Source organism: Pipistrellus kuhlii, unplaced genomic scaffold, assembly GCF_014108245.1.
Source record: "Pipistrellus kuhlii isolate mPipKuh1 unplaced genomic scaffold, mPipKuh1.p scaffold_m20_p_25, whole genome shotgun sequence".
Lineage (NCBI taxonomy): Eukaryota > Metazoa > Chordata > Mammalia > Chiroptera > Vespertilionidae > Pipistrellus > Pipistrellus kuhlii.
This window is the reverse complement of record NW_023425524.1, coordinates 8,752,947-8,777,798: the sequence shown is the minus strand read 5'-3', so window position 1 is coordinate 8,777,798 and position 24,852 is coordinate 8,752,947. Positions and strand designations below refer to the sequence as shown.

The window sequence follows — 24,852 nt, the reverse complement described above, 5'->3', positions numbered from 1 at the left end:
CTCCCCACCCTCCCTTCCACTCTCTCTAAAGACCAATGGAAAAATGATCCTCGGGTGAGGATTTAAAAACAGCAGCCCCACCCAGCGATGCTGTAGGTGTTGTTCAGGGATTCCTGTGCAGTGATGGACACCATGTACTCCAGCCGAGGAATCTGTTCTCCTGGTTTGGATTTCCTCGAACCCGTTCCCCTTGCGAGGTTCCATGCTGGGATGCAAATGAATGGAGTGTGCTTCTGGGTTCGCACTGACTGATTTACGACAGGAGGCACATTCAGCACGGAAACCAGGGCCAGGCAGACACCCTGGCTGAGAGGCTCGGCCGATCCAGCAGAGCTTGGCTTCCTGTTTCCCCTGCAGCAGAGTCCTTGGCGGAACCTGGACATGTGTGCGCTGGGAGTTCTGGCAGAAGTTACCATCCTTGCTGTTGTTGGAAGAAGTGGCTTAACTTAAATATTGTTAAGTAGAGGCCCGGTGCATGAATTTGTACACCAGTTGGGTCCCTCGGCCTGGCTTGCATGATCTGGCCAAAACCAGTTCTCCGACATCCCCAGAGGGGTCCCGGATTGTGAGAGGGTGCAGGCCAGGCCAAGGAACCCACTGGTGCAAGATTGGGGCCAGGGAGGTTGGCTAGCTGGGGAGGGACCACAAGAGGGCTCCAGGGCATGTCCGGCTTGTCTCACTCAGAATGGATCGGCCAGACCCCAGCAGCAAGCTAACCTACCTGTCAGAGAATCTGCCCCCTGGTGGTCAGTGCACATCATAGCTAGCTGTTGAGTGGCCTTGGCATATTATGGTTTGGTTGAATGACTGACTCCATGAGCAGACACTTAGCATATTAGGCTTTTATTACATAGGATGATGACCCTGTTAATACTGGTGACCTTTTGTTATGTTTCATCCACCGGGTGGTCATTAACTCATTGTTGTGATTAATTTGCATAGTGACCCTATGTTAATTTTAATTCATCCAAGAAATTCTCAATTTCTTAGTTTAAATAAGTAATCTAGCAGAGTTGTGTTTTTATTTATTTTAGAGGGAGAGAGAGAAACATTGATTTGAGAGAGAAACATGGACTGGCTTCCTCCTGGTCAAGGAGGCAAGGTTTGAGGAAGTTAAGGAATACCCTAAGCCACTAAGTAAATGCTCAGAAATTAAATATTTCCTAGAAGCAGGGAGTCAGCAGTGGAACCATGAAAACATGAGTTCATGCCACTCCTGCCTGTTGCTTTATCCCAGCCCTTCCATCGAAACCTGGTTTCTCCCAGGGATATTGGGGCAAATGAGTCACAAATGGAATTTTTCAAGGAATGATGCATTTACTTTGCATTTAAGGCTCTGCCATTACCCCTCTGTTCTGCTCTTTGATCTCTGTGGCTTTAATTAAGAAGAAACCTTGAGTCATGCCTGCCCCGGGCTGAGGGCCCCAGGAGGTCTGTGCAGCACTGAGCAGGCCGGCCAGGAGCCCTCCGGATGAACCGGCCTGTGTTACAGATGCTTCATGTTTTATGGCTAATACACGTCACACGGGGTATAGACCCCAGATGTGGGCCAGACTGCCTCCTTGCTTCTCAGACAGCAGATTCCAGGGTCAGCCCATCTCCTCAGCGCCCCCGGCCATGGCCTATCCCTCTCGGGCACTGGTCCCCAGCTCCGCGCCTGGCTTTGTCAGGAGCCGACAGAGGGAGTTCCGCATGTGAAAATGGTGTTCGGAATCCCGAACTCCTTTCCATTTCTTTTTATCTAATAACTTGCTCATAATATGCAAACCAGACAGAAAAGACTTTGAGAAACAGTCATGTTTGAAATGTGTGCATTCCTAGACAGTGCAAGACATGAAAAGCTATAATGATATAGATAATATAGTCCTGGAATACCATAGAAGATAAGAATTACAGGGGGGTAAAGACCTTGCAGCCTCCTTCTTTCTCATAAATCATCCATCTACAGTGGCAGGGAGAAGGAGAAATAGATACACGGATTCTACTTTTTAAAAATATATATATATATTTTATTGATTTCAGAGAGGAAGGGAAAAGGAGAGGGAGAAAGAGAGAAACATCAATGATGAGAGAAAAAAATCATTGCTCGGTTGCTACCTGCAAACCGCCCCTCCCCCCTTATCCCCATTGGGGATCGAACCTTGACCTCCTGGTTCATAGGTGGATGATCAGCCACTGGATCAACCACTGAGCCATTCAGCCTGGCCAGCTTCTACTTTTTTTTTTTTTTAAATTTATTGATTTTTTACAGAGAGGAAGAGAGAGGGATAGAGAGTTATAATAGAAACATCGATGCAAGAGAAACATCGATCAGCTGCCTCTTGCACACCCCCCACTGGGGATGTGCCCACAACCAAGGCACATGCCCTTGACCGGAATTGAACACGGAACCCTTCAGTCCGAAGGCCGACGCTCTATCCACTGAGCCAAACCGGTTAGGGCTGTTCTGTGTGTGTGTGTGTGTGTGTGTCTGTGTGTGTTTTAAACTTTTTTTTTTCTTTTTGTTTTTCCATCTTGGAAGTTTCAGTTGTTATATCCTCAGGGCCAGATCATTTTTCTTTCCTTATTTATGCCAAGTCCACTAATGAGCCATCAAAGGCATTCTTCAATTCTGTCACATAGCGTTTTTACCTGAGTCATTTCTGTTTGATTCTTTCTTAAAAATGTTATCTCTCGGCTTACATTATACATCTGTTCCTTATGTTGTCTATTTTTTTTTAATTAATTGGTATTTCTAAATCCCTTGCCTGATAATTCCAACATTGCTGCCGCGTCTGCCTCTCGTTGGTTTGTTCAATCTGTTCACACTGTCTGTCTGCCTTTTAGTCCGCCTTGTGTTTTGTTGGAAGGTGAACATGGTGCGGTGAGGAGGGGGGGAGAGGGAAGGTAGTGGGAAAGGAGCTGCAAACAGGCTTCTGGTGACACAGTGGGGAGGCCTGAGGGCTGGAGGGCGCTCTGGGCTCCGGCCATCAGGCTCAGTCTTTAGTGAGCAGGTGCCCAGCTGCGGGGTGGGGCTGACAGAGGCTCAGTCCTCCCTGCCCGAGGGGACAGGATGGCTACGGGGCGGGGCTGGGTGTTCCCTCCCCTCAGGCCCCTTAGGCTCTCCTAACCCCCAGCAGGGCTGGCTAGTGGAATGGTTTCTCCTAAGCCCGCCTTGTGAGGAAGAAGAGAGTTCTGGGGTGTTTTCTGAAATAGTTCCTGCTGGGAGTGCAGAGGATGCTTCTCTGTGGTGACCTGAGGGTCTGGTAGAGCTCTTGGAGGTAAAGCTCACGGAAGTTGGGGCCCCCACGACTGGGCCCCCTGGGATTCTTTTTTAAAATATATTTTATTGAGTTTTCACAGAGAGGAAGAGAGAGGGATAGAGAGTTAGAAACATCAATGAGAGAGAATCATCAGTTGCCTCTTGCACACCCCCCACTGGGGATGTGCCCACAAACAAGGCGCATGCCCTTGACCAGAATCGAACCCAGGACCTTTCAGTCCACAGGCCGACACTCTATCCACTGAGCCAAACCGGTTTCGGCCCCCTGGGATTTTTAACGCTCAGACTCGTCCACACGAGTCTCCAACAATACATCCATGCAGCTGAGGTTTCTCCCCACACTGTGTCCCGGGGGACGGTGTCCGCTTGTGGGTGTCTGCTGCCTGGGTTTGATTCTGTGCCCCTCTCTGCACCCCGCACAGTCTGCTCTGTGGCCCCCTTCTCAGTGGTTCTAAGGAGAACGGTTGCTTTTCCATGTGCTCAGCTTCCTACTGGTTGGAAGGATGGAGTGGCCACTTCTAAACTCCTGCCACTCTGGCCTGGCAGCCAGGAGCTGAACCTGTTTTTACAAAAGAGCTTTGGACAGTTTCATTTGCCCGAACACGATGCCAGAGGCAGCCACGGTGATCGGTGGTTTCGGGGTCTCTCAGACCTCACCAAGGAGCCCTCATCTCTGACCTGAGAAGCTCCCTGGGCTCTTTCATGCTTCATGTAAAGTCCTGACTTTTGACAAGATCTGAAACCGGAGCTTTGGGGTTTTGTCACATATTTAAAATATTAAACCCCTGGTAAGCGCGTGAGAGGCATTATCATGTACTGAGGGCTCCCGTGACTTTTCCTCTATGGATGCTTCTAGAAACAACGAAGCACAGGGGTGATGGGTTTTGCAGCTGTTGAGGTCAAACGTTGGCCCGAGGTTTTGTGTCTCTGTTTTCTCTTCGCCGCTCAGCACAAGCAGCCTGCAGGCTCCGCTTCCCCTTCCCTCCACCTCATCTGCCTGACATGTTGATAGGAGCTTGGCCAGGCCGCCTGGCAGCTGAGCTGGAGGCCATATGGCTTGTTCCACCACGAAGGCTGTTAGGGAATGAAGTAACCATGTGGACAGCCCCACACCAGGGCTGCAGGCTCAGAGGCAGGCGCATCCTGAGCGGAGTGAGCACCTAGCCCCGCGCCCCATCCCCCAGCTCTGGGCTCAGCACTGGCCCCATTGCCTCTCTGACAGCATCGGGGTTCCCTAACCATTGCACTGCACGGTCATCTTGCACGGTGAGTGGTGAAGTGAAGCGAAGAACCCAAAACGGAGAAATTCAGCCACTGGCTGGAGGTCCCAAGGCCAGTGGTGAAACGGAGCCAGACATGAGATTTGTTAGTTGGATCTCACTGTGAGGCCGGTGGTTTGTAGCCACATGCTTTCTCTGCCAGCAGCCCTTTCTTAGTCCCTTGCCAGGCAGTCTCACGTGCAGAGCGGATGAGGGAGAGCTGCTGCCGTGCAAGCTGGGGGGCGGTGTCCTGGGATGCAGTGTGAGGAGTGAGCCTCAGGAGTCAGCTGCTCGGTGGCATCCTCTGTAAAGTGAGGCTAACCATTGTCCCACCCCAGGAGGATGCTGGGAAGGTCAGCTAGCACAGCCCTGAGCTGTCATAAACATACAGTTCATCCTCTCTTCCGTTTGGTCATCCAGACAGCTTTTACTGAGCATCTTATCTGCTCTATGTCCTGCTTTAAGCCAGAGGTTATATGTGGACAAAACAGAAACCCTTGCTTTCCTGGAGCTTACATTCTCATAAGTATTATTCTAGGACAGTGGTTGTCGGCAAACTCATTAGCCAACAGAGCCAAATATGAACAGTACAACGATTGACATTTCTTTGGAGAGCCACATTTTTTAAACTTCAACTTCTTCTAATGCCACTTCTTCAACATTGACTCGCCCAGGCCGTGGTGTTTTGTGGAAGAGCCACACTCAAGGGGCCAAAGAGCCACATGTGGCTCGTGAGCCGCAGTTTGCTGACCACTGTTCTAGGACAATGGGTTTAGGAGACACGGGGGAGGGGGCCTCTCCTAATGATGCCCCCTTACTCTCCTTGGCTCCGAGGGTTCCTGATAGCACAGCGTGAGAACCCTGCAGTGGGCCATGCATCCTAACATCCGGGGCACCATTCAGAGCTGGAGGGGGAAACTGGAATTACATGGGAGCACTGAAATTTCCCATTCCAGACACAAACTCTTCCTGAAATACAGGTGGGAGATGAGGATGGTTCCCATGTTTGAGGGGCCAGTGTGTGAGCTCATTAGAGACGTGTCTGCTTGTCCTTCCTCAGCCATCTTGAATGCCTGCCTGCAGCTGAGTGTCTAATTTTGTGCCTTATGCGAGCTGATACTGTCCAATGAGAGGGTGAGAAGGAAATTTAGGTTCAAAATGCTGACAGTACAAACTGCATCGCCTAAACTAAAGGCTCATTTCCCTTAAAATTGAAGTTACAGCCCAGAGAGCTTCTCTTAGCCTGCAAATGTGGGGAAAGTGGGAAACGTAAGAAAATTGTCTGGTTGGAAGTATGTTCCTAGATTAGAGTTGATCGGTGGTGTGTGTCATCAGCAGAATGAGCATGCACAGCTCTGCAGAGAGGGTAATGAGAGAAGCATCGTTGTTGTCTCGCCTGAGCGACTCAGGAGGCGATGAACCCTGTTTTGTGATTATCTTCAATTATTTTCAGACTAGAGGCCCAGTGCATGAAGTTTGTGCACAGGTAGGGTCCCTAGGCCTATCCGGCAGTCAGGGCTGATCAGGGCCTTCCTTCATTCCTTGCTGCCTCCTAGTGGTCAGCACACATCATAACAAGCGATCGAACTCCCGGTCTCCTGGTCAGACTCTGGATGGGAACACTTTGCATAATAGGCTTTTACATATATAGATACCTACAGACATTTCAACCTTATCTTATTCTGCCTTCCCTCAGTGATTTTCAAATACATTTGATAGAATTTCAACAGACTGGGTTGATTTTGGAGGGGGCAGGGTACATATTTTTTATTTTGCCATTTTAAACAGTTAAGTACCACACAGGAGGGTCTTTGGCATTGTGAGGGGTGTCTCCCCATACAGTTATACATTTTCAAATGTAAAACTGCCATAACATATAATTACCCCTTTCTCTCTCGCTGTGAAAAATGTAAAATACACTTTAAAAAGCCAAATAATCCAGATTTGTAATGATTCTATAAATGCAGGGTTAAATTAATTGATAACTCAAATTTCTGGCTATTCTTTAGACTGATTCGCTTCTATCACCAGCACTATTAGTTGTTTTTCCTGTCAGGATCATTTTCAAGCAGAAATGCATATTTTGCTACTTGACCCAAGTTTCTGCTCTCATTACAAAGAGCCAAGAACAACAAAGCCTGTGGATCATAGCCATTGCTTAATGGGCCTTTTCCTGCGGACATCGTCCCCACAACAGGAGGATTCCAATGTCTTCTCACAAAATTGCATCTGATTGCACATCCTCTGCCATTGGCATCAAGCATAGTCTAATATGCAGACACTAAATCTACAAGCACCAAGTGTCCAGCACAGTGCAGCCGATTAAATTTCCCAAGTCCATACCAGTTTCCCTTTGGACTCACATTTTATCTGCATTCATTTGTTTTAACTTTTTCAAAAGTTATCCTGTCCAGTGCACTCAGATGTGTCCATTTTACTCACTTCTTTTCCTGTGCATACCACTGTTTAGAGAAAGGAGCCACCGGATAGAAAAGCAAATGCTGATACTGGACAGACAAGCAGAGAACTTTAGGTGTCTGTGTGCTGTATAAGAACACTAGGGGCCTGATGCATGAAGATTCGTGCAAGAATGGGCCTTCCTTCTCCTGGCTGCCAGCACCGCCTTCGGCTGGCCGGGAGCCGCCTTTCAGCCTTCCCATGCTGCCCAAGTTCCAGAGCTGCTGGGGTGGGCGGTGTGGAATGCCTGCATTGTCGTTGCCATGGTGACAACACAAGCATCCTGCCCCTCTGCACCTGCATATGCAAATTAACCCACCATTTTTGTGGGTTAATTTGAATACTCACTCCCGATTGGCTGGTGAGTGTCGCAAGTGTACAGTCTATTTGCATCTTACTCTTTTATGAGTGTAGATAGTAAACGCTGGGAAAGCTAACAGGAAACCTCTCTTAGACGTAGAGTGGTGAGCCTGTTAGAGGCCGTTGGATGTGTGAGGTAAAGCCCATCGAGGGAACGTAGCCCCGAGGAAAGATCCAGAGTGGAACAGAGAGGTGAAGTATTTGCAGTGAGAAGGTAGCTCAAATTAGACAGGAGAGGGCATGTACAGAGGAGTGGTGGAGCTAGGCAGAGAGGACTGGCCACTCCGGGTCCCTTCCAAGAATATTTACCAAGAGAAATGTAGGAGAGGGAGTGAGTCCGGTGGAGCAATGGGGAAGGGAGAGGGGGAGAGGTAATTATGGGAACAGAAATGACCAAAAGGCTGATATGTAGGCCCATTGTGTCAGGATAATGACTTTTTTCCTTTCTCCCCTCCTTTCCTTCCTTCCTTCCCTCCCTCTTCACCTCCCTCTTTCCTTCCTTCTTTCCTCCCCCCCTTTTTGAGGGGGGCATCTAAATAGGTTGGTCTAAATTGTGACCATGCTAAAACAATGAGGTTAGAGTCAAAGTGAGATGAACTTTTGTGAATAATACTCAGTTTCATGGAAAAACTTGTGTGTCGTTGACAGACTTTTCTTTACCTTTGAATTTAGTTCTTTTTCATTATTTCCTACACCAGTTCCTTTGAGAGTAATTGGCTATTCCTGCGGTAATTTGTCTTCCCCTGCACCTTCACTCACAATTATCTCGAAGACTCCTGCCTTTGGCAGTAAAACAAGAAATAGACGAATGGCATGCCGGGAAGTGGTCAGTTTTCTGGGGGCTGGTTCTGTGGAGCGCTGACATCAGCTCGGAGAGAAAGGCAGAATGCTAGTTTCTGCACCATCTGTGATGCCTTCCTGGCTGCCCAGAGCAGACTCATACCTGGAAGAGGGGGAGCAGCAAAGAAAAGATAGAGGAGGGGCTGGTAGGGGAGAGAGTATGAACACTTGTGACCCCTGTGGTTTGGAGGGACCCAGAAGTAAGCAGGCAGAGTGAATGCCATCAAAAGCAACCCTCTGCCTGTCTCGCTGTGGCTACACATCAGCTTCCACATTGTTCCCTCGCTTGTCTGAGCCCACCTGCTCTGAGCTGTCAGTGGATCTGAGGATCTGTCCGCTGCTGGCCGTGGGGGCTGCATGGGTTGGCGGGTAGATGTTGCAGATGTTTACTGAGGTCTGTGTGTGTGCTGGGCTTGTGGGAGGAGGCAGTGGTGAGCCAGTCACAGTTTTTCCTGTACATTCATTTATTTATTTATTTTTAAATATATTTTATTGATTTTTTTACAGAGAGTAAGAGAGAGAGAGTCAGAAACATCGATGAGAGAGAAACATCGATCAGCTGCCTCCTGCACACCCCCCACTGGGGATGTGCCAGCAACTAAGGTATGTGCCCTTGACCAGAATGTAACCCGGGACCCCTCAGTCCACAGACTAATGCTCTATCCACTGAGCCGAATCGGTTTAGGCTTTATTTGGTTATTTTAAAAATGTCGATGGAGGGCCTATTGTGTATTGGGTACATCAGCAGGTGCAAGCACAGAGCCTAGCATGACGGTGAACATGGGGGTCCTTCGTGGTTGTTGGCATTTAGGGTGGGGTCGTACGGATGCCTTTCGGGGCTCATTTGCAAGGGGTTCCCTCAGGTGGTGGGAATGAGGGGCAAGGAGCTACAGGCAGCAGCATATGTGACTCTCAGGAACAGAACGCCAAGCCAGAAGACAAAACAAACACCAGCAATTTGCAAAACAGTAAATAGTTTGATTCCATTTATGAGAAACGGGAAAGCACACCAGACTAAACAATATGCCGCTGAGGAACACATGCAGATGGGATGAGACGAGCATAGAAACAGGGAACGAGGAACACGCGAGTGGAGGTGGTGATCACGCGGGCAGAGGGAGAGGGAGCGAGGCGGGCGGGAGCATGCGGTGTATGTGCTGCTCGCCTGATCCTCGGAGGTCCGGGTGGTCTCTGTGTGTCCGCGGGTGGAAGGAAGTGGAACCATGACATCATGAATATGGTGGTGTGTTACACATTTACACGAGTATGTTTATGTTTAATTTCTCACTTAAAGTGGTTTGAAAGGGAGCTGTGGATCATGACCTCAAGGTCCTTAACGCTTTTTTGAAAAAGAAATGACCTGTAAGCAAGTAAGAGCCACCGAGCGCTGCAGAGAGGTGACTTGGTGCTGTCGGAATTAGTCTCATGGCGGACATTGGTTTCCACATAATTAGCTTTAATTCCGAGGAGAGCGGGGAGAGGCGGTGCTGTGGAGGCATGAAGTGCGAGCAGAGCACAGCGAACCAAGGTGAAGGGCACAGCTCTCCGAAGGAGGTGGCGTGCTAGCGGGATCTTGAAGGATGAATAAAAGTGTGAGCCGCAGACATACGGACCAGAGTGTTTCTGGAAGAGGAAGCTCTGTGGAGAGTGATAGAAAGCCGGGCGTCCCGGGGGATGAGAGGAGGCAAGGGAGGGCCGAGTGGAGATAAATGGCGAAGGAAAAAATGAAAGTGCTTTAAAAGACAAAAAAGCCTCCCAGCCCCACGTGACCACTGATCCACTTTCTGTCGCTGTAGATGCCCCTATTCTGTACATGTCACATGAGTAAGACCAGTAACATGTGGTACAGGAAACCCACCCGAATCCAGGACATGACCCAGGGATGGCAGAAGCCAGAGTAACGGAAGCATACAGCGCCTGCTCAGGGCCCTGGGACGGTGGTGAGCTTAGACCCTCTTGAATATCAGGGGAAAGGATTGTGTCTTCAGCAACCACGGGGTAGATATATATATTGATTTTTTACAGAGAGGAAGGGAGAGAGATAGTTAGAAACATCAATGAGAGAGAAACATCGATCAGCTGCCTCCTGCACACCTCCTACTGGGGATGTGCCCGCAACCAAGGTACATGCCCTTGACTGGAATCGAACCTGGGACCTTTCAGTCTGCAGGCCGATGCTCTATCCACTGAGCCAAACCGGTTTTGGCTAGATATCCTGTTTCTCGTGTGGAAATTTAAAGATTGATTGGAAAGCGTTGGGGGAGGGCAGCAGAACTTGTCTTGGAAAGTTGCAAATGAGACCCCGCAGGTCCGTCCCAGGTGACAGCGGTGGAGATGGGGAAAGGGATGCAGTGAGAGGTGACAGAGATGTGGCCCGGTGGGTAATTGAATTTGGAACGATCTGCCACTTCCCCTAGCTTACCTTTCTCTGGGCCGACATTGACTCCTGTATCTCCCTCATCTTGATACACATCCTTGATGTATTATTGCCACAGAGAAAGCAACTTAGCAAAGGAGCTGCCAGCTGCCTTTTAGCTAGCATCTTTAAAACACTTACCTGGGAAAGATGGCATATTTGACCCCTACAGACATTTGTCCCGGGCACATTAGGTCAGGATGAAGGATGAATATACTTGTTCTAATCACAGTGTTGATTCATTCGGATATTGACCACTTACCTGTGATTTTGATTACATCAGTGAGTTAATATGTAGAGGTACTACGTGTTAGTTTCTTTTCACTTAAAATATCGCATCTATCAATATTAGCTATTTTGTTTTTAATTCTACACTTTGTGTAGTTGGAGCCCAATATATTACTGTGCAGGCAGGGTTCCCTATGTGAGTGGTCGGCAAACTCATTAGTCCACAGAGCCAAATATCAACAGTGCAATGACTGAAATTTCTTTTGAGAGCCAAATTTTTATTTATTTATTTATTTATTTATTTATTTATTTATTTTAAATGTATTTTATTGATTTTGTACAGAGAGGAAGGGAGAGAGATAGAAAGCCAGAAACATCGATGAGAGAGAGTCATCGATCAGCTGCCTCTTGCACACCCCCTACTGGGGATATGCCCGCAACCAAGGTACATACCCTTGACCGGAATCGAACCCGGGTCCCTTCAGTCCCCAAGCCGACGCTCTATCCATTGAGCCAAACCGGTCTCGGCTGAGAGCCAAATTTTTAAAACTTAAACATCATCTAACGCCACTTCTTCAAAATAGACTCCCTCAGGCCGTGGTATTTTGTGGAAGAGCCACACTCAAGGGGCCAAAGAGCCGCATGTGGTTCTCGAGCCGCAGTTTGCCGACCACTGCCCTACGTGGTCAGTTTAATTACGGGAGAAAAAAGGAACACCTCATCTTGCTTCCTTCCTTTTCCCTGATTCACTGATGATAGTTTATGTTAGGATGGGAGATGTCTCACTGTCTTGAATACCTTCCTCTTTGAGGCAATAACAACACTTTGCCCCAAGGTGTTCGGAGATTTTGCAATTACATGCCTCCCAAGGTCCTTTGTTACAGGTTCTTGGGGCCTCCAGCTCAGCCTCTAATTGCTACCTGCTCAGTGATAGCTGCCTTTCTGGTGGGATGCAGAGCCTTCCTGAAGCCGGAGGAGCTAGCCTTCCTTTGATGTGGCATGTGGGTCTGCACACACACACACACAACACCCCCCCCCCCCCCCCCCCCCCCGTGAGTCCAGGGCTGAGACAAAGGCTCTTGTGGGGACACACTCTGTAGGCACTGAGGGCCTCGGGAGGTTCTGGCCCAGTGTCTTAGGAGGCGTTTTCAGCTCTGCTGCCGTGTATGTCCCGGGCTGTATCTGCCATAGCTTAGGGAGAGCTGGTCAGTATGCACCGTGTGTAGAACATGTTAGTGCATGTCAGCTGTCAGGGGCGAAAGGGACACCTTTTATCGATCATGGTCCGCGCATCTGGAAGCTGGTATCACCATCTTCTCACGCTAGTTAGCTGGGACAGTGGCGCCACTGGGCCCATGACCCATGCTCTCTCCGCTCCCCTGCCAGCTGCCCCCACATTCCTTTGCTTCTGAAGATGGTCTTCCTGACTTGGTGGACTGAACTGTCACCAGGAAACTCTCTAAAACAATTATGCCTTTTTTCTGCTCTTTTCAATCTTTTATTGTTCTTCACAGCACTCCAGATCCATACTGACGTTCCGTCATTCTCCAGCTTCTCTCTCCTGTTGGGTTTGTAGCATTTTTGTTGTCAAAGTTCCCTTAATCCTCTTCTTTGTATGCCCCGTTTCCGTCTATTTCATTTTTGCTCCATTTCCCAGCGTGATCCTTGTATTCCAGTGTTTTAGACATATCTGTTATTGATAGTGCTCTGATTTATTTTTCCCCTTCAACAAGACTTCACAATAATAATCTTTACTTAGGCGGAGTTCTGTGTTATTTTCTTTGAAACCAACATTTCTTTAACTGATACTGATAACATGTAATTATTTTTTTTTTCAGAAACAGCAGATTCATTCTTATTCGAACTGTTATGCTTTTCATTGTTCCTGAATTTGAAGTTGGAAACCCACATGTGCACATTCAGTTATGCTGCCGTAATTATCAAAACTTGGTTCCTTCAGCCAGTCTGTTCTGGTTTGCATTTAGATGTTGGATGAGCAAAACAAGGCTGGAGGCAAAGAAAATCGTTTGGAATTTTATTTTTTTATTACAAATACCTAATTAAAAACCTGTGTGTAACCCACAGAAAGGAGAACTTGACTGTGATAGTGAGCAGTAGGGTGACTGTTGAGTTTCACACATTAGGAGGTTCCGATGTGTGAAGGCCTTGAGAGTGACCATCATAAAGAACAATGCAAAGGAGGGAGGGAGTTTTAACGGCCAGACCACAGGCAGCACATCTGACTTTTCATTGTTAGGACTTATCTATCGTCATGAAAAATAGTTTTGAAAAGATGTCTAGCCCTAGCCGGTTCTGCTCAGTGGGTAGCCCATCAGCCTGTGGACTGAAGGGACCTGGGTTTGATTCCAATCAAGGGCTCATATCTCGCTTGCAGGCTCGATCCCCAGCCCAGGTGAGGGCACATGCAGGAGGCATCCAATCCATGTGTCTGTCTGTCACATGGTTTCTCTCCCTGTCTCTCCCCTTCCTCCCTCCCACTCTCTGAAAATCAACGGGAAAATGTCCTCAGTCTGGAGAGGACTTGTGTGTCATGACAAACGGCCATGGAGTGGGTCATTCACTGTCAGTGTTAGCATGACAAGGCATGCCGGGGCACTTGGCCACCGAGACTGGGCTGGGTGCAGCGCCCCCCCCCCCCCCCCCCCCCGGCATTGCAGGTTGTAAGTGTGATGCAGAGAAAGGGGGGTCCTGTTTTTCACCGGTTCCCGCGTGGTTTCTGCGTGTGTTTTTAAACCTTTCTGTAGTTTCCTCATATGCTCAGTAGCCTTGAAGGCCAGTGCTTCAGTGAAAAACATGCAGCTGACACCCCAGAGCACTGAGTACCTGTCTGCACGATTGTCAAGCTCATAGCAAATGGCAGCCGTCCGCAGCTTTCCATCCTGACTGCTCCCACCAGGGCTCTCGCTTGGTGATTGGGAGAGGCCTTGCGGTCGGTAGAGAAAATAACATGAATGTGGGCTTTAAAGGAACTTAAATTCCATTCCAAAGGGATTACGGGGCTCAGCTCAGACTGAGGGGAGATGCTGGGGACACTCATGTGCTCTGCGTCACCCCCGAGGACGGCCACGCAGCAAGGCCATTGCTTCTGCACAGCCATGCGGTTCTCGTCCCGTCGGGCTGTGTTTGGGTTCGGAGTGCCTTATGATTGTCTGTCCAATGACAGCTGACCAGAGCTCCGTGAAAACACAGAACGTAGGGTGGTGTGTCTGCCAAAGCTTCAGCTGCATCTGTCACAAACGCTCCCTGTCACAGTGTCCTTAATTCACATAGTGCTGAGTGGGATCAGTGTTTTTAATAGAAGTGGGAGTACGTCAGATAAAACTTTTATTCACTGGTGCAGGAACGCTAGCACATAACTCCCCTCAGAATAATGCAAATGAGGAACTTGTCTAGAATTTGTGAAATAAAACAAATGTCTCACTTATGTTGTGGAGTGGGGCAGAATGAGGGATAGGTGGCAGGTTGATAATAATGACAATAGGGAAAGAAAAAGAAGAAAACAAAGTGAGGAATAAAAGGGAAAGATGCAAGAGAAAAGGGAGGGAAGGAGAGAAACATAGGGGCTCTCATTCTTCACTCGATCATTTGCTTATTTGCAATATTTATTTTGTGCCCGATGTGTGAGGCTCTTTTTATAGAGAGGAAGAGAGAGGGAGAGAGAGTTAGAAACATCGATGAGAGAAACATCAATCAGTTGCCTCTTGCACACCCCCTACTGGGCTGGGCCCGCAACCAAGGTACATGTCCTTGATCGGAATCGAACCAGGGGCCTTTCAGTCCGCAGGCCGACGCTGCATCCACTAAGCCAAACTGGTTTCAGTGAGGTTCTGGGAATTTTTAGCAGAGAATTAAACTAGTCCTGTGTTCTTCCGATGGATAAAATTGTCATCCCACCCACTGAACCGATGGGAAAGAAGGTGACAAAGCTGACCTGGAATGGGGAGAAAGGGTGAGCAGTGATGTGAGCAGGGACACTCAGACAAGGGAGAGGGAAGATGAACTTCTTCTCGTGGCACAGAACTGCGTCTCTTCCCCCTCACAGCCCTGTGTTCCGATTCTGTTCTCGCCCTGTTCGGGATAACGACCTCTGGGCATATTGAGGGTCACCCCATGCAACCGTCCATCCATCAGAACAATGTGTGGTCACTTCCACGTGCCAGGCACGGTGGGAGACCCGGGAATAGTGGTCAGTGAAACGCCAGCATTGCCTTCTGGGAAGTTCACAGTGTAGTGGACGGTGTCCAGGAGGCGGGTGGGTGATGACCCAGGGTGACATACGCTCTGAAAGGTGAGGGCCTGGAGTCGAAGCTGGTTTGGCTCAGTGGATAGAGCGTCGGTGTGAGAACTGAAGGGTCCCAGGTTAGAATCCGATCAAGGGCATGTACCTTGGTTGCAGGCACATCCCTGGTTGGGGGGGGGGGTGTGTGTGTATGTGTGCAGGAGGCAGCTTGTCAATGATTCTCTCTCATCGATGTTTCTACCCTGTTTCCCCGAAAATAAGACAGTGTCTTATATTAATTTTTTCTCCCAAAGTTGCGCTAGGTCTTATTTTCAGGTGATGTCTTATCTTTCCATGCGCTAGGTCTTATTTTCGGAGGATGACTCATTTTTGGGGAAACACGTTAGCTCTCTATCCCTCTCCTTTCCTCTCTGTAAAAAATCAATAAAATATATTTTAAAAAATAAAAATAAATAAAAGGTGAAGGCCTGGGGAGGGGCAGGGAGCCGGGTAAGAGTCCATGGGGAGAGGGGTTATCTGTAATTCTTTCAACGAGAAAGACAATTTTTAAAAAAGTCAGCTACATCTCGGGGTCAGGTGAAGTTCCTGGAGAAAGAGGCAGTCAAGTTGACATGGTAACCCTTTAAAAAAACAACAACAAAAAAAAAACTCCATTAGAATAAACCTGTAAAAACCTTGAGTTTGCTTGACAGTTCAGAAAAGAAAGTTCAGTTTTCATTTGATCTGAAAGTTTGCAAATTAGATCTCTTTGAACTGGTTTTTCATTGGTGGGTTGCTTCAGTTAAGTTCCTGATTACACTTTTTCCCCCTGTATTAGCCCAGCCGATTTCACTAAAAATCACTGGCAAAAATGTCCTCGGGTGAGGATTAACAACAACAACAAAAAAGTATTCATATCCCACCCCCAACATGATCATGCCCATTTCCAAAAGTTTAAAGTTTCAAAAAGAAAACACAGGATTTTTTTTTTTTTGTTCTCTACTTTTACCATTTTATACGTAAAAAAGCATAGAGAGTGCACTGTTTCAACGTAATGTAAAACAGATGCCTCGAAAGTAGTGTAGCCGGGTTGTGTTTAAAATATGTTCATGCACACCGATTCACTTCCAGATTAGAAACTGCAGCTTTCTCAGACGTTTGGAGGAAAAAGGCCAAATCGTGTAGATTGCACTGGATTCCATAAAGGAGCCCCTCGGAGCGGAGGGAGAGTGTCCGAGGACTCGCGCTTTTGGTAGACTCTGCGTCCTTTCCCAGGACCTGCCTCCAGCCCTGCCTGCGCCCCGCGCCCAGCGGGGCAGGCCTAGGGTCACTCCCAGTCTGGCAGGCCTTCCTCCAGCTCCCTAAGCACTGTGCCTTTCAGTCTTCTTTCATTTTTTAAATTTGTACACAAGCTTCATACGTGATTCCCTTTGGCGAATGCCAGGAAGACATGGCGCAGCCGACGGTGCTCCGGTTCGGTGTTGCTGCCCGCCATGGGCGCCAGGAGCTGCGCCCTGGGTGGTCTGACCTTGGCCGGGGCATTCCCTCCTGGTGTTGACCCCAAGAACCACGGGCTGCGCATGTCTGGCCATGTCCTCTGGAATCAATCTAAGATAACATATTGAACTTGATGGTGGAGGGCACACGGAGACCCCAGGCCTGGTGCTGGCTGAGGCCTGGCTTTTTACAGGACGGTGGTATGTCTGCTTACCCCCTGATATGTTCTTCACGTGCTCCAGGTGTGTTCTTCTGCAGAGGGAAGAGCATCAAGGTTTGGCTTGGATCTTTCCACACCTCTGAGTCCCCTGTGTTTTATGTTGAGAAGTTCGTTCTCTGCCTGCGAAGTTTCTTGGGGACTCTGCTAACCCTACTGTCCCCCTTGTTTCCGCAGCTGATCTGCAATTCCTTCACCATCTGCAACTCGGAGATGCAGGAAGTGGGTGTCGGCCTGTACCCCAGGTATGGCATGTCACTCGGAGAAGCACTTTAACCCCCGCCTGGCCCCCAGCCTCTGGGAGGCAGTAGAAAGGCTATTGCAGCAGCTCGTTGTAGAGCCAGGCTTAAAACCGTAATTTACAAGAAAATGAAAAATGTGAAGTTTAAAGAAAATAATTTTAAAACCGCACGTTATATGCTGTGGCAATGATTTTCGACCGCTGTGCCTCACAGATTTTTAAAACATGGAATACCTGACTATTTAGTCAGGGGCACCGACCTCTTTGCCCTTAGATTGTCAAATAAAATAAAATGACAACAGCTTACACAACAATAGCCGTCTAGTGTGGCTGAATCAAAATTATACCTATTTTTAAATATATATATTTTATTGATTTTTTAGAGGGGAAAAGAGAGGGATAAAGAGTTAGAAACATCGATGAGAGAGAGAGATCGATCAGCTGCCTCTTGCACAACCCCACTGGGGATGTGCCTGCAACCAAGGTACATGTCCTTGACCCGAATCGAACCTGGGACCTTTCAGTGTGCAGGCCGATGCTCTATCCACTGAGCCAAACAGGTTGCAGCTACCTATTTTTATTTATTTATTTTTTGTCAGATTGGCAAAAAATACAGGTTTTGGCAGGCTGCAGAATTTTAATAATGGGTGTATGTGTGCCATGGGTGACAGACAATTGACAGTCACTGTGGTGTTAGCAAAGAGGCAGAATTCCTCTCCCGGGAAGTTGGATTAGAAGGTGGGGCTATGGGTGCTGAGACACCATCAGGATGAGGTTGGTTAGTCCCCTCACCCGCCCTCATCCTGCTCCCCAGGCCCCTGGTGAAGCGCTGGGCCATTTCACCAGGCCCCGGCATCACCGCCGGTTCATTCCGTCCTTGGCTCAGCTCCCTCGAGCCCAGTGCTCCAGGCGGCCGGGCACTGGCCGTCACTGCAGTGGCCTTTGTCACTGAGCCACTAGCCTGTCCCCCCCCACGCTCTCCGTCACTCCTAGTTTCATGCCACGAGGGTCCAAGTACAAACCCAGTCACTTTATCATTCATTGGGAGCCTGAGAATCCCATTTCACAAGGATCAGACCACAGGCCATTGGCGCTGGCCTTGGAGAGCAGAGGCTCAGTTCAGTCCCACTCACCAGCTGAGTGTCCTGGGCGGTCACGTCACTTCCCGTGCCTTTTATCTGCGCGTGCCTCTCGAAAGAAGGATCACGTGATCAAATTGGATAACCGTACTCAGCTGCTCAGAAAGTGCTTTCTGCATAGTAAAGCTCACGTGCAGGTATTCTCCTTGTTGTCCAACATGGAAGCAGCTTCAATCCACTCCCTCCCCCGGTGGTAAAAAGCCACCTGCACGGAGAAGTCACTGGCCAGGCCCACGGTGCCCCGGGTCCGGTCGGCAAGGGAACCGGAGCGTCTGCCGAAGAGGAAGGACTCTGTTACCATGGCAGCTGCGGACGCCCCGGCAGAGGGGGCCGCTCCTCCCAGGCTGGACAGATGAGGGCCCGGTGGGAGGGTCCGCTGTGCTGGCTGCGGGGACACTGCTGCGTCTCATCGCCTGTCTCTGGAGGATGTGCTTGCATGTCTGGCTTCTCCATCTTTCTTTCGTGTTGTCTTACTGCCTGGTGTCTGACAGACAGCACTTCCTCCCCTCCCCACCCCACAGAGGACTCAGAAAATGTGTTCATTAACAAACTCCCCACTTCGCATCCATGCTGGGCAGCCCTTCCGTTCCCAGGCAGAGGCTAGGGTCCGAGCTGCCAGTGCCCGAGGCTCCCTCCTGGGGGCGCTGAGCCTGCCTTGCCCCTCTCCCAAGGGAAGGGCCTCTGACCGTTGTAGTCCTTGCATGTAGACGTTGGACTCTGCTGAGCTGTGATGGTCTCCCCTTTTTTCTTGTTCTTTCCTCCAGTGTGTCTTTGCTCAACCACAGCTGCGACCCCAACTGTTCGATCGTGTTCAACGGGCCCCACCTCCTGCTGCGCGCCGTCCGGGACGTCCAGGCCGGAGAGGAGGTAAGGAGCCTGGTTCTCACTCCTCTTTCCGCCGAGCCCCTCCCAGCTGGTCCTTCCCAGCACCGTGCCCAAGGGACAGCTGCTCATGGTCCTGCCAGGAGGACATGCCCAGCCTCAGCCCGGCCCACGTCCCCATTGCTATTCTTCAGGCTATTGCTGGACTGACTGTCTTCGTCACCGTGTTTCCGGATGGCAATGGCTCCTGGTGCATGCGTGTGAGAGGGTGTGTGTGACAGTGCATGTGTGTGAGAGGTGTGTGCAACAGTGCATGTGTATGAGAGGGTGTGTGTGACAGTGCATGTGTGTGAGAGGGTGTGTGCAACAGTGCATGTATGAGAAGTGTTTGTGCGACAGTGCATGTGTATGAGAGGGTATTTGGGACAGTGCATGTGTGTGAGAGGTGTGTGTGTGACAGTGTGTGTGTGTGAGAGGTATGTGCGCGACAGTGCACGTGTATGAGAGTTGTGTGTATGACAGTGCATGTGTGTAAGACGTGTGTGTGTGACTGCATGTATGTGAGAGGTATGTGCGCGACAGTGCACGTGTATGAGAGTTGTGTGTATGACAGTGCATGTGTGTAAGACGTGTATGTGTGACAGTGCATGTGTCCTGCACACGGACAGTTCAGTGCTCTCGCATTTCTGCAGCTGGTCCTCATCCTTCCATGGGATAAGTCCCTGGGGCTGGCTTATCTCAAGGCCTCTCATCACTTCTCAATGGTGACTCCCTTTCACTTGTACCAAGAAAGCAAGTCACCGTTAATCTTTAGGCTGTCATTGGGCCTTGACAAACCTGTCGGCATGCCTGGTGATTGTTCAGGCAAAGATGCGAAGGGAAGCAGGGCTTCACAAGGTGACCTCAGGCAGTGACCTGGCCTTGACCCTCCGTGTGTGGTCAGCCAGGCAGCTCCTGCTGATGAGGAACTGTCAGGGTCAGTGTCAGGGGTGGGATGATCCGGGCTGCCGCCTGCGCCTGCACTGGGCTTGCGCAGGCACCACCTGAACTCTGGGTTACGGATATCGGCTGCACAGAACCCAGTCTCCTCCTACCTCCTGTCTGCTGAAGTGGGTGTTCACTGCCAAGAAGAGGAGTGTCATAGATTCCACTACATTTCTGCAGCCCTCACCAGTGAAACCTAACTCAGAGGCGCCATATTTAATGTAGACGAGGATTTGACCCGATGAGCCCCAGAAACTGATCTTCCAGTGAATAAGCTGCTGCTCACAAAGCCGTGACTGAGTTTCCCAACTGGACCAGGCTCTCGGGAGATCTATTTTTTTTTTTTTTTGGGAGGGGGGGTGAGATTTGTTTCTGGGGCCGTACATGACTTCAAGGCGGCTGAGAAAGGGAACCGCTGTCCATTGTCAGCAGCTTACTCTGGGCCTGAGGGAGGGCCGCTGTCATTGATAATCATGATTATGATGCTGATGCTGATGCTGGTGGTGTTTTACTAGATTTGCTTGTGAAGGTGAGAAATGATTGGCATTTTCAGAAGTAACCGAGAAGATTTCTGACATCTTGTTTTCTAGGCATTCTCCTTGGCCGGTTTACATTTAGTTGCAAACACACCTTGTCTTTTGATGTTTGTTTTACTTTTTCTTTTTTAAATATATTTCTATTGGCTTTTTACAGAGAGGAAGGGAGAGGGATAGAGAGTTAGAAACATCAAAGAGAGAGAAGCATCGATCAGGTGCTTCCTGTACACCCCTACAGGGAATGTGCCCGTAACCAAGGTTCTCACTTTTAGAAATCAGCAATCTGGCATGTCATCTGCCGCCCGTGTGGGTGCCAGGCTGTTCTGGCTGCTCTGGTTACCAGCGATGATAGATCTTACTAAATGCACCTTAGTGAAACCGAACATGTAACCGCTCTTAATACTTCACTGACTGGGGGAAAAAGGTAAGAGGTGATCATATCTAGAGTTAATGAGCCCAGTTCTTTAAAACGAATGTCTGTGCTCACCACACAAGATTGGAAGGTACTTCAAGAACATTTTACACGTGATTATTTCAGTGGAGACACGGAGTAGTGTCTTATCTTGGACACTCTTTGGCGTGTAATAAAACGATGTTTTTCCCCCGTGAGTCCCCTCCAGCCTGCCCCACCCCCCGCCAGGCCTTCACCACCCTATGGTCTGTGTCATGGGTGATGCGTATGTGCATACAAGGTCTTCGGTCGATCACCTCCCACCCACCCACCCTCCCCCGTCTTGCCTCTGAGATTCCTCAGCACATTCTATGCTTCCATGTCCCTGGATCCACTCGGTTCATCAGTTCATTTTGTTCATTAGATTCCACATATGAGGCAGATCATGTGACACATGTAATACTTTCAACAATAAAGATTTTTAAAAAGCAAAAATAAAATAGAAGTAAGAGTACATGTTACTGTAATAATTAGCAGGGACAATGGCCATTTGCTGAAGGAAATGAGCACAGCAGCCACGTGACCCTTCTCTCTTCCCGTAGCTCACCATCTGCTACCTGGACCTGCTGATGACCAGCGCGGAGCGCCGGGAGCAGCTGCGGGACCAGTACTGCTTCGACTGCGACTGCGCACGGTGCCTGACGCAGGACAAGGTAGGAGCGGGGGCCGCCTGGGCCCCTCCCCAGTGGAATCCAGGGGGCTTGCCGAGAACCCCGCTTTTATGTCATTAGTCCCCTCCTAAGTGACGTCACTGTGTTGGAGGAGACGGGAGTGAATACAGGGATGCTCAGGGATGCCCGTGGCTCCGTCCCTGGACCTATTTCACCACCAGCCACAGGAGGTTTAGCGTCAGCACGGAGCGTGGCGCTCGGAGTCTAGAGGGAACGTAGGTACTAAGCGTGTCTCACACTCAGACCTTCTGATGGAATCCAGCATGTGTTCCTCTGTGCCAACCTCCTGTGGCCTCTGGTGCCAGCACTGCATGAGAAAGCCCAGGAGCTCACTCTGATGATGTGAACATGACCCGCGAACATGATCAGTGAACATGATCCGTTTTTTGTTAAAAACAACTTTTAGAAAAAAGTGAGTCAAATGGGAAAAGGTGGACACACTGCTAATAGTGTCCCAGGATTCCGCTTCTCAGCATCAGCCTTTTTTTTTAATTTTAATTTTAATATATTTTACTGATTTTTTACAGAGAGGAAGGGAGAGGGATAGAGGAGAGTTAGAAACCAATGAGAGAGAACTTCGATCAGCTGCCTCCTGCACGCCTCCTACTGGGGTTGTGCCCGAAACCAAGGTACATGCTCTTGACCGGAATCGAACCTGGGATCCTTCAGTCTGCAGGCCGACGCTCTGTCCACTGAGCCACATCGGCTCAGCCTTTTCCCCCGAAGGCACAGCAGGCTGCCCTGGGTTTCTTCCAGACTCACCTGGACCATCGGGCAGCAAGCTCGCGTCCACCCCAGCCTTGATTAGGGATGGGAAGGCCTTCAGAGTCAGTGCCTCTTAGGTGACATCAGAATGGCAGACTGTGAGAGGGTGCAGACTGGGCTGAGGGACCCCCGCCTACTGCCTGAGTGCTTGAGTTTCATGCACTGGGCCTTTAGTAAAGACTAGAGGCCCAGTGCACAAAATTCATGCATGGGTAAGGGGGGTGTCCCTCAGCCCAGCCTGCACCTTCTCCAATCTGGGACCCCTTGAAGGATGTTTGACTGCCCGTTTAGGCCCAATCCCAGCAGGGGGACATGGGACATCCCTCTCACAATCCAGGACTGCTGGCCCGCAACGGCTCGCCTGCCTGCCTACCTGATTGCCCTTAAATGCTTCTGCCTACCAGCCTGATCGCCCCCTAACCACTACCCTGCCAGCCTGATTGACACCTAACTGCTCCCCTGCTGACCTGGTTGCCCTCAACTGCTCTTTCCTGCAGGCTTTGGTCCCCCCACAACTGCCCTCCCCTGCAGGCCTGATGACCCACAACTGCTCTCCCCTGCCAGCCATCTTGTGGTGGCCATTTTGTGTCCACATGGAGGCAGCCATCTTTGATCACATGGGGATGGCCATCTTGTGTCTTGGAGTGATGGTTGATTTGCTTATTACTCTTTTATTAGATAGGATACACTTTTCCCATCTTACTATTTAAATGTTGACGTATAATTTGCATTTGGTAAAATTTACTCTCTTGAGTGTACAGTTCTGTGAGCTTTGACAAATGCATACCGTCGGCCACCACTACCCTAAGACACAGAATCGTCCATCATCCCCAAGTTCCTTCCCACTGTGATGTAGTCAGGCCCTACCCCCAACTTCCAGCCCTGCTAACCCCGATCTGCTTTCTGTCCCTATAGCTTTACCTTTTCCAGAAAGCCATGGAAATTGTTCCAGACTCACTTGATTCTGTCTTCCTTCACTTGGCATGCTGCATTTGGTATTCAGCCATGCTCTTTTCCCACGGATTTATGAATATGTAATCTTGGTGTTTGGTTCCTTTTTGTTGCCAGGCAATGTTTTGCATCGCCAGTTTGTTTATCCATTCTCCAATTGAGGGCATTTAGTTCCTTCCCAGTTTTTGGTGGTTATCAATATTCATTTACACACAGGTTTTTGTGTGATGATAAATTTTCATTTCACCTAATGGTCGGAGAATTGCTGGGTTGTATGGCAAATCTATGTTTGGCTTTATGAGAAATTAGCACTGTTTTCCGAAGTGGTTGTACCATTTTGAATTCCTAACAGCAGTGAATGAGAGTTCCAATTACTCCATGGCCTTGATTTTGTCAGTTTTGCTTTTGTTTTGTTTGTTTTTTATCATTTCAATAGGTGTTTGGTGATACCACATTATGGTTTAATTTGCATTTCCTAATGAATATTGATGTATTTCTTTCATGGGTTTAATGTACCATCTGTATATCTTATTTGATGATATAATTGTTTAAATCGTTTGCCTATTTTAAAAAGTAAGTATGTTCTTCATTTTGAGTTTTGAGGGTTCTCTATTCCTCCACGTACAAGTCTTTCATCAGATATGTGTCTATACATTTTTTTTTCCCCCTGTGGCTTGTCTTTATTCTCTTGACAGAGTCTTTTAAGAGCAGAAGTTTTAACGTTTGATGTAATACAATTTTAAATATTTATTTCTTATGGATCCATCTTTTGATGCCACATGTAAGAATCTGCCAAATCCAAGAGAATAAAGATTTTCTTTCCATGTTTTCTATCGGGGTTTTATAGTTTTAGGCTTTACATTTAGATCTTTGATCCATTTGAGTTTCTTGGATTTGGTACAGGTTAGGTTTTGGCCTGTGACCGCCCCATTACTGGAGCGCCATTGGTGGAATCAGTGTCTTCCCTGCCGCAGAAGGTGATAGAAAGGGCAGAATTAGATATGGAGGCCCGTCCCAGCCCTGAGCATCTGCTTTAATGGGTGACTCTAGCTGAAGGGGCAGCAGGCCGTTCGCTGGTACGTGGGAGAGCGCATGTGTGGGTCCGACAGTCCGCACTGCTGCTCACTCACCATCCACACGCAGCTCCTCCCTCCGTGGGGCTTCTCCTGGGATATGAGATATTCTGGTCTGACAGGCTGCTCCTAAGGGCGTGAGCTACGGAGGGCAGGTCGGCAGGTGGCACACGCTCAGTAGCGCAGCCGTCATTGCTGGTGAGCGAGGGCACAGGTCCTGCAGGAACGCTCCAGGGGGCCCAGCGCCCCATTCGTGGGCAGCGCTTCCAGGCCCCTGAGACGCTCCCATCGTCTTCCTGCACAGATGCTCAGTCCCCTCTGCCTCCCGCCCCTTTTGTCCTTGGGCCTTCTGTGTGCTCCCCGTGGTCTCCATGTCGGGGTGGTGGTGGGTGCTTCTCACCCGGTTTCCTCCAGAGTGTCCCCCTTTCTCAGCCTGGCTCACT

The 24,852-nt window shown here is 49.2% G+C and overlaps 1 protein-coding gene across 1 annotated transcript in view; it reads left to right on the top strand.

The window, feature by feature from the left end:
- Positions 1-24,852, top strand: part of SMYD3 (SET and MYND domain containing 3) — a 439,975-nt gene that overhangs the window by 362,082 nt on the left and 53,041 nt on the right. Inside the window, exons 6-8 of the mRNA XM_036453366.2 lie at positions 16,954-17,021; positions 18,921-19,023; positions 21,492-21,602. Coding sequence (XP_036309259.1) covers positions 16,954-17,021; positions 18,921-19,023; positions 21,492-21,602 — 282 coding nt within the window. The remainder of the gene's footprint in view (positions 1-16,953; positions 17,022-18,920; positions 19,024-21,491; positions 21,603-24,852) is intronic.